Raw genomic sequence first — 10,103 nt, 5'->3', positions numbered from 1 at the left:
TGATTTCTTGTAATTGTATTGTCCCTGATTAACATACATGCCTAAAAATTCTATATCTTGTTTATGTGGTTCTATCTTATTCTTGCTAATAACTATACCAGGCTTAATAAATTATTGTAAAATTATTTCTAGGTGTTTTCTATGTTCATTCATATTTATGCATGTACAAGTATATCATCTGCATATATATTACAAAAACTATTATACTTCTTAAAAAATGTATCCATCTTCCTTTGAAAGATTGATGGTGCATTTTTAAACCTAAAAGCATGACTAGCCATTGAAAATATCCTTTTGGACAAGTGAACGCTGTCACTCAATTGATTCTTTTGCTAATTTAATCTTCCAAAATCATGATCAGATATAGAATCAAATTTACTAAAATATTTACTATCTTGAATTTTGTTTATAATCTCAACTTTATTTGGTAACTTATATCTATAATCATATTTTCAAATTCTTGCTTATTTTACAAGGTATATATGTTGTCTTAATGGTTAAATCTAGGTTAATAATATCTAATGTTGCTATTATCTTATTCTTGCTCCATTGTAACTGACGGTCTTCTCCTATATCTTATTTGCATTTTTTTTAATGGTGTTGTTTGTCCTAGAGTTGAATATTCATGCTCAAATATCGTATCATCATATTCTAAACTATTTTACTAATATATTTTTCTATGGTGATTTTGTTTTTTTTTACTATAAGAAATTTTTTTTTTGTTGTTTTTTTTTTTTGTAAAGTAAATCCAACCCAACCTATTTTGAAATCCTCGCTCCATCCCTGAAGTAAATTCAACCCAATCCATTTTGAAATATTGGCTCCATCCCTGAATCCACCACAATCGGTTCGGTTTTATTGCAGGAAGGAGTTTGTTTTTGTAACCTGTTGCAAAAAGCCCCTTTAATCTAATCTTCCCTTAACAAGATAAGAGAAGTTTGATTTCTGTTAAACAAGAAACAAGAAATATGAATAGAAATATCTCTTACACGCCGTTTCACTTGTTAATAAATAACTAATTAAAGCACACGCTTCAGTTTTGTGTGTGATAACAGGAATTTAACATGAAAATCATATGATACATTTTTGTACAATTTAAGGGAGATAAAAATAAACTCAAGAAGGGACTTGTAGCTGAAGTGGTTAGGAGCATCCATCCTTACACTGAAGTCCAATGTACGATTCTTCCTTCCCCCAATGTCGCTTGTGTAAAAACTAACCAAGGTAGCATATCTAGTTTATGATCTCTCCCTCTTCTTCCTCAGCTCTCTCAGTTCCCCCTTCTTCATCATCTTCACCACCACCATCATCATAATTACAAACATCATTATGATATTCATAATCATTGTTATGAACTATTTCAACCATGGAATTGTCACTGCCTTTAGAAGCATCTTTCGCTGCAAATGAAGACAGTTCTTCAGCCATGTCTTCATTGCACCCACTTTCTTTAACTGCTACCGTAGGAAATTTCAAAGGTTTTTCAGGACAATCTTTGAAGAAAGAGTTTGTCACCATGAACCTAAACACCTGCAGCAGACGGCTTCTATCTCTCTTTATATCTGCACTAAGAAGTTTCTGCAGTAAGGTTGGCTCCCTTTTGCTGAAAGAAGGGTCATTAGATGAATCCTTGTGATGAGATTTTTGCCTCTTGGCAAACCGATCCTTTTTATCATATTTTTCTCTCTTACCAAAATTGTTTGGTAATCTCCCCTTCTTAGTGAAATACTTATTGTCTTCTCTTCTATGCCCTTGATTTGAATCTTCAAGGTAGTATGATGGTATTTCGGCAACTTCAACTCCCAACTCAGCCTGCTTTGTAAGAATCTCCTTCAGTTGCTGCAACAAAGTTCCTTAACATTTACTGAATGTTGATAGTGTATTTAACTCAAGCGACAAGCTTAGATACAGACCAGTCAGAAATTAAATTGAAACATCAGAGGTTTTTTGAGCATGTAAGAAAAGAATAAAGAAAAAAACAACACACAATAAATTTCCTGCACTTTTGTATTGAATGGATTAACTTGGGGCAGGGAGTTCTCATGACACCTTTAACATAAAAGGGCTTTCTCCATTTTTATTGTAATGATCACAATGCCCCTCCCCCCTAGACTATCTACAGTAACCTGCAATCCGGAAGTTAGCCAAAGTCTAGGCAAAAGTGTGCACATATTAGGGAAGAGATATAACCAAGAAAGGCAGTCTCGAAGAGCTTTCATGACATAATCTGGATATAAGCCAAATTTCAGGTTTAATGAGATACCCATGATCTATTCGAGTATCAATTAAATTTATCTGACAATGTGTTAGAAACATGCACAAGTGACCAGTTATTATAAGAGGCAAAAAGCAATCCAAAACTAGCTCAGTTGGTCCAGGTGTCAATAACTTGAGCAAAAGTATTGCTCAGTCTTGTTCAATGATTATAGTGTACAAACAATCAGAAGAGAGAGAGAGAGAGAGAGAGAGTTAATAAGCATACCTCTCGTCGCATTTTGGCCTCTCTCTCAATGACCTCTGAGTTTATCAGCTTTTCACTCAGCTTCTGCAAGTAATATTTTAATATCAGGACATCTACATTAGATTTGGAAAGTAAAAGCAGGCACGTCTCAGTCAGGCAAACCTTCTCTATGTTGGATTTTGATGGGTAGTGCCTTCTGCGTTCTTCACGCCACCGCTGAATCTCTTGTTCAGTATAGGGCAAAGAAAGAGATCTTCTCATTTGAGACAGAAAGAATTCATGTCCATTCGAGAAAAAAGAGTGATGAGATTACATTAAGAAACTGTAGTAACATATAAGAGTGATCATACACAAGGAGGCAAGAAGTAAAAATTATGGATGCTGTGAATGTGAAGCTAATTCATGTCTGTAAATTTTTCCATATATTGCTATGTAAAGCACAAAAACATTTAAATTTTCAACTCCTATCAGTGCTCCTTGGAACCAGGCAATCAGTGTAGAAAACTTTAAAAGTTTTGGAATTCACAGAAGACAGAAATATCAGTCATCTTAACTTACACCCAGGAAGTCTCCTGTTATCTCTATCCTTGAAACAGATCAACTCATCTTATAGAAACTTTATAATGTCACCAATTTTCAGATTATATTAAAATTGATATTTTCAAAGACTTTGGAATTAAAATCAAAATATGGTTGTTATTGAAAACATTGGTCAATTTTCAATGCTAATGTTACTGCAGCAGAGGAAGAACAAGGACCCAGTTAATGCTGTTGATATAGTAATTAGGACTGTTAATTTGGCTGAGCTATTTCAAACCCTAACTTGTTCATCTCGAACTTTTTAGGTTGACTGTCTTTGAACTTGGACAGAGCTGATTATGGAAAAAGCTTTTAGGCCTGAAAAATGGAATAAAGCATAGAGCAGCCCAATCCTAACAGTCCCAACCTATAACTCATGTTTTAAATAAGTTTGAAACTGTTGATTAAAACCAAATCTTCAAACAATTCCATGCTGTCAGTGTCTCAGCCCAAATACAAGTCTACATGATGGGCTGATTTCGATCTCAATGCCTAGGACTGAAGATCAGGTTGGGATGAGCTCAGCCAAAGCACATCATATCTTGGTGAAGCTCACATGTGCCCTCAGCTCGCCAAATGACAGTCCTACATTGACTACTCAACTACTCAAAGAAGCTATTATATTTTGGACACTGCCATAATCAACTAAGGACCCATTTGGATACCTTTGTTTTTGGTTTTCAGTTTTTTTGTTTTAGCAAAAGATAGGGAGGAAATGCACTGGAGAAAAGAGGGAGAGGGAAGCGAGATCGAAGAGGAAGCAATGAATGAGGGAGACAATGTGCTTGTAAGGTTACCTGAAATGAAAACAAAACTCAAAAAAATAAAAGATATTCCAAATAGCTTTCACTATCAAGTTTTTATGTCACACATTCTCCTTGAATTTCTCCCTTATTTCTTCCTTCTCCCTCCCTCCTTCCACCCATCCATCTCCCCTCTATCTTCAATCAAAAACAAAAAACAAAAACCCAAATATGAAAGTGTTACCAAACAGGCCCTGAATAATTTAACTTTGATCACTGATTCCACCTGAGAGGAAAGTTCACTGATTAACCCTAAAGATTTGGCAGCCTGAGTTGTGATATTTCAATTAGAGCATACTCATTAGTTCACATGTAACAATATAAGATACGAGAGATCAAGCAGAGATTACCTTTTCCCTTCCCCGCCTTGGTTTGTAAACTTTCCTTTGCTCTCATTTATCAACCCTGTTTTTTTTTTTTTGTGAAGAAACAGAGAGAGAAAGATATTCATTTAACATCATTCTTACAAAGCTCTAAGTATTCCTTACTTGCTAAAAGTAACAGGAAATCTTAGATTCATAGTGTACAGTAGCTCCCAAACCCACACTCACGCATGCCTAACAAAGACACTGAAAGAACAGACCGGAAAGGAGAAAAATAGGGACTATAAAAATTATATGAAAGGGTACTAGATGATACGGGGCTTCATCAAACAACGCAAGTTAATGAGCACACATGAACCACTTCTCTATTTTTTTGTAAATATTTTTAATGTTTTATTAATCCAGTGAGAATTTTTTTCTTCTGTGGCAAATATCCATTGAATCTCGTATAGCAAGCTTCTGTAATGCTATGGTCTAAAGTAAGGTGTTTTCCATGAACTTTTAGTAACACCGCAAAGCAACCCAAGAGAACAATTTGTGTGTTTTAGGCTACCTCAAGCCCACCTTCATGGGATTCCACACATAGCATGTGGAAGAGCAGTTAAATATAGTCATACCCATTTTGAATCCAAGTTTTATCTGTGAAATTCCATGATACTGAGATACTGATATTCCACAAGCTTCAGGTGGTTAGGGAGAATACACAAAAAATAAAATAAAACTCTATGTAATTGAAGAAATTGATAAGGACTACTGCATCCCAGATCAAGCATATTGAAGAAAATGCCCACAGGCAATAAGCAGTAGTAGATATATAGTTGGATTCTATTAAAACAAGCCCAATTTGCAGTACCTCCGTCACAAAATCACAGCATTTTCCTATCTATAACATAAAAGACTTAATAAACTTGGTAGACATATGTAAAACCACACCTTTTCCTTTGTTCCCGTTAGGAAAAGCAAACTTTCCCTTTGCATTTTTCATATGATGGAACTGAGAATTCTGAAATCTGCACAAACCATATCTATAATGAATCACAAGTCACTGGTCAAAATCTTCAGGAAAAAAAAAAAATGAAGTGACACGAGAAAAACCTACCCCCCTTGCGGCTGCACCCCTCTTTTTGGATGCTTTGTAAAGCTTTTGCTTGGTGAATGTTTCCAATTGGTATTTGAACTGTAAACACCACCAGTGTTCGTATGATTTCCCTGAAAAAACTGATAACATGTGTATTCACCACAACCGATGCAGCTAATTCAGAATAGTATATCAATTAGAAATTATCTCTTTTCGAGACAATGTACTTCGGAAAAATGCTGGCATAAGATCTGTAATAGAGAGAACAGAAATTGGCATAACCCAATAACGGATTTCAGAAAAGTACGGCCTTACTATATCAACATAATGTAAGAACTTTGTCCTTACAATCTTAACCAACAACAAAGTGACTCAGTTTATGAATTAACCACCCAGTGCATATACAAATGCACAGATAAAGGAAGTCCCAGAATCTATCACGTCCTTAAGCCTAATAAAACTAAGTTTTTTTTTTTTTTTTTTTTTCTAAGCTTAAAAAGATGAAATAAAAACGTAGATATGTGAGAGATATTCATGTAATATTTTTTCAAGAAAGAATATAAGTTCAAATACACACAGGGCAAAAACAAAGCTACCTGTGTCCCTTGCTTTGCAGGCAGAACCGAGTTTTGCTGATTCTGGTTAACTTGCTGGCCTGCCTGATTAGAATACGCACCAAACTGATGAGTCGAGAAAAAAGAGGGGAATTTTGAGAAACTGTAGCCTGAACTTTTTTTTTTCTTTCTAAGCTTAAAAATAAGAAATAAAAAATGTAAATAAATATTAGGAGATATGTGAGAGATATGTGAGAGATATCCAAGTAACATTTTGCCACAATGAATATATTTTCATATACACACGGCAAAATAAAGTTACCTGTGTCCCTTGCATTGCAGGCAGAACCAAGTTTTGCTGATTCTGGTTAACTTGCTGGCCTGCCTGATTAGAATGCACATTACCGAACTGATGAGTTGCAAAAAAGGGGGAATTTTGAGAAACTGTAGCCTGAGGTGCTTGATTCAATCCCGCAAAAGCATAATTAGGACCAAGTTGGGATGGATTATGCATTTGCATTTGCACAAATTGATTCATATTTTGCAATGGATTTGGCAAACAGAATTGTCCATATGGCAAACCCATATTTTGGTTGATCTGTTGTGGTAAATTTAACAGGTTATGCCCAAGTAATTGCCCAGGCGGCTGCGATGAAACCGCTTGATTCACATTCTGCACCAAATTGCAGAATTGCCCATGAAGCGGAAAGGAAGCAACGGAGTTCATACTGTGTGCATTATTTTGTGAACCGAAAAATCCAACATGGGGCTGACCTGGTTGAGATGTAGGACCAACAGAACCGAATTGAGGCATACCCAGATGGTTACTTTGCATAGGATGAAGGTTGTTAGGTACACCCATGAAATTGGGTTGAGCAATCATGGAAGGTGGCATATTGGGCATGGCCCCTCCATGCCCATTGCTTAAATGTGCATTAGCATTACTGAACGGGATTGGAACTTGATTATTCTTGATACCCAATTGAGGTTGTATCTGCAGAAGAGTTTGCAACATATTAGAAGATGAATTTTTAAGCCCTGGATTAGATTGCATAATCCGCTGCCGCTAAAACAAACCAAACCAAAACCCAGGAAAACAAAACGAAGCAGCTTTAAGTTTGTAAAAGCAATTATTGGCATCTATGAGTCTCTGGCAGTGTAGGAGAGAGATACCTGGTGAGATGGAGCAGAGCTACCATTGACGTGAACTTGGTTGGAATTGTGAGGAAACGAATTGTAGTGAGGTAGCATTATGCCAGCATAGGGAGTCCAAGAATGAAGTCAGAGTACTGAATGATTGAACGAGTCCAGTGATTTTTTTTTTTTTTTCTTTCTTAGAGGCAAGAGAGGAGTAGCTAGGGTTTAAGAAGGGTTTAGAAGTGGCACCTGCCTTCTTCGTCAGCTTTTGTGTCAAAACGAAGAAGTCGGGGCTTCTTTTGTTCTGTTGTTTTTAAATTTTCAAATGTTAGGCCTGTTCATTCTAGTTTTTACATTTTTGGTCTCAAAATGTTGGAGGCTTCCCTTTCACATTTTAAGAGACCCAATGGGGAACAATGGGCCTGAAAAGAGTTAACAAAAAGTGGGAGCCCAACATATTTTTTCAAAACATTCACACATTTGAGGATTTTTTCAGAGCATCTGCCCAAGTGGATCCCATAGTGAGAGATTCACATTATCCTCTCATTCCACTGCACACTATCCAAAAAGCAAAGTAAAAAAGGAAAACTTAATTAGTAAATAAGTAAATTAAAACAAACAAACAAGGTAATAATAAAACCTCAAGACCACTTCATTCACTAAACAAACATAGAAATATATGAAAAACTTACAAAGGTTAAAAGTCTTCAATTAAGAGAGTTATGTATGATGCTATTGTTGAAATTGATCCCACCTATACATGAAATGAAAAAGTGTAATTAACTGAATAATAAGATTATTGCCAAAAATATAGTCTAACCAATTAATAATATAGATGACATACCTAACTCAACTTGCTAATAAAATTCCATCACTTCAAAAGTATAGTTCACTCTCCAATGATATAAGAAAAGATTGCAGTCAACTATGTGCACAAATAAGTGACTCGGAGGCCACAGTAGAAATCTGAACATCAAACACTTCTCTAGCAAAAAGTAATAAAACATGATATCTAGTGGAATTTACCCTCCACCAATTAAGCATGTTAAACTTTTCTTCACTTTCAATATTCTCAGCAGAATCTAGTAAATACCTATCAAGTATCTCTTTATGTTCTCTTATTTGTGCAACCCGAGCAAGACGTGCAGATTGATAATGATCATTATTACCCTTTGGAACAACAATCACACTAGAAATGGCAACACCCTTAGAAGGCTGGCCACCACCTAGCTGTTGTGCGGAAGCGTCAACCAACTGCGAGTGAAAAATAAATAACAACGGGCAGGAGAAAAATTGAACAATATAAACAACAAGAACAACACCAAGATTTATACTGGTTCGGCAATTGCCTACATCCAGTTTGGAGACGACGGAGTATTCCACTATAATCAATGAGAGAATACAATAGTGTTTAACCACTCAGAAAACCCAAGCCCCAAATATACACAAGCTCACAAACTCAAGAATATAAAGGGGATACAAATTGAGTACAATTTAGAGAGGAAAAATAACCAACAGTAGCAACAAAAACTTAGTTGCCCAAACTATTATTTTTCTCTCTCCCAACTTCTTTCTTCTCTCATCAACTCTCGGTGCTTTCCGCTCTTTTTTTTTTTCCCAAATGCATGTTCCCTTTTATAAGCCAAACATTTGCTCTTCAACCACCCAACGGCAAAAGCAAAACACACAAGTCAAAAGGTAAAAGTAAGCCATCAATGCTAGCCATTAATTTGTCTCCAATTTGTCTGCTAGCCGAAAGCACCGAAAGCAGTTTTGCTTTTGACTATTTTTGAGCCAATCAAGCCGAAAGCAGTTTTGCTTTTGACTATTTTTGAGCCAATCATCAACAATCTCCACCTTGGCTCAAAACCTCGAAGCAACACTCTCAATGGTCGTCTCCCAATCCCCCATGGGGCAATCAACAAACTTTACAAATGCCAATTAAGTCTAAGCAATGCTTAAACTTGAGCAACGAAACTGGCTTTGTCAACATATCCGCAGGATTCTCAGCGGTCCCAATCTTCTGAAGAAGAATATTTCCCTCGTCAATAATCTCACGAACAAAATGGAACCTCACGTCAATGTGTTTTGTACGTGCATGATGAACTTGATTCTTTGCTAAATAAATAGCACTCTGACTGTCACAATGAACATCCACATGGTCTTGTTCAACCCCCAAGTCATCAAGCAATCCTTGAAGCCAGATGGCTTCCTTTATAGCTTCTGTTACCGCCATGTATTCAGCCTCCGTAGTCGACAGAGCAACTGTAGATTGCAGAATCGACCTCCAACTCACTGGACCTCCAGCAATAGTGAATACAAAACCTGTAGTGGACCTACGCTTGTCCAAATCACCTGCGTAATCAGAATCCACATATCCAACAACACATTGACCAGTAACTTTATCATGCTGAAACAATAAACCAACATCCACAGTACCCAGAATATACCGTAGAATCCATTTCACAGCTTGCCAATGCCCTTTTCCTGGATTATGCATATATCTACTGACAATACTAACAGCTTGTGAAATATCAGGCCTCGTACACACCATAGCATACATCAAACTACCAACAGCACTTGCATATGGAATTTGAGCCATGTAATGACTCTCTTCACCAGTTTTAGGAGACATAGAAGCACTAAGTTTGAAATGAGGGGCAAGAGGTGTACTAACCGGTTTTGAATTTTCATTCATCCCGAAACGCTGTAGTACCTTCTTCAAATACTGCTTTTGACACAGACTAATCTTGCCCTTCGCTCTATCTCTTTCAATTTCCATACCCAGTATCTTCCAAGCTTCTCCTAAGTCCTTCATCTCAAATTCATTACTCAGTTGAGTCTTCAACCTTTCAATCTCCACTTTGCTTTTACATGCTATAAGCATATCATCAACATATAAAAGCAGATAGATGAAGGTTCCATCTTGTAGCTTTGCGAAAGTATACACAATGGTCATAATGACTTCTTGTGTACTTCTGCCCGATCATAAACCGATCAAATCGCTTATACCATTGTCTTGGAGACTGCTTCAAGCCGTACAATGATTTTTGCAATTTGCAAACCCAATTTTCTTTTCCAGCAACCTTAAAACCTTCTGGCTGAGACATATAAATTTCTTCCTCCAAATCACCATGTAAGAATGCAGTCTTGACATCAAGTTGAGCC

General features: G+C 36.5%; 1 protein-coding gene across 4 annotated transcripts; it reads right to left on the bottom strand.

Annotated features, from left to right (window-relative positions):
• Positions 1–967: 967 nt before the first annotated feature.
• Positions 968–7,196, bottom strand: LOC117620334 (GATA zinc finger domain-containing protein 14-like). 4 transcript variants are annotated; one of them, XM_034350499.1, is made up of 9 exons: positions 6,972–7,196; positions 6,121–6,792; positions 5,841–5,903; positions 5,266–5,384; positions 5,100–5,176; positions 4,194–4,248; positions 2,624–2,714; positions 2,483–2,545; positions 968–1,839 (listed from the first exon to the last, which is right to left on the bottom strand). In XM_034350499.1, exons 1-9 carry the CDS (start codon positions 7,047–7,049, stop codon positions 1,234–1,236), a joined length of 1,824 nt encoding a protein of 607 aa, XP_034206390.1. In that variant the 5' UTR covers positions 7,050–7,196; the 3' UTR covers positions 968–1,233. The 4 variants fall into 4 exon arrangements, with proteins under 4 accessions (XP_034206390.1, XP_034206388.1, XP_034206389.1 ...); XM_034350497.1 differs by having other exon boundaries at positions 5,841–5,924; positions 6,972–7,189; XM_034350498.1 differs by having other exon boundaries at positions 5,266–5,375; positions 5,841–5,924; positions 6,972–7,189.
• Positions 7,197–10,103: the final 2,907 nt, after the last annotated feature.

The sequence above is a fragment of the Prunus dulcis genome, chromosome 2 (genome assembly GCF_902201215.1).
Source record: "Prunus dulcis chromosome 2, ALMONDv2, whole genome shotgun sequence".
Taxonomy (NCBI): domain Eukaryota; kingdom Viridiplantae; phylum Streptophyta; class Magnoliopsida; order Rosales; family Rosaceae; genus Prunus; species Prunus dulcis.
Note: the sequence above shows the minus strand (reverse complement) of the source record. Positions and strands in the feature narration are given on the sequence as shown.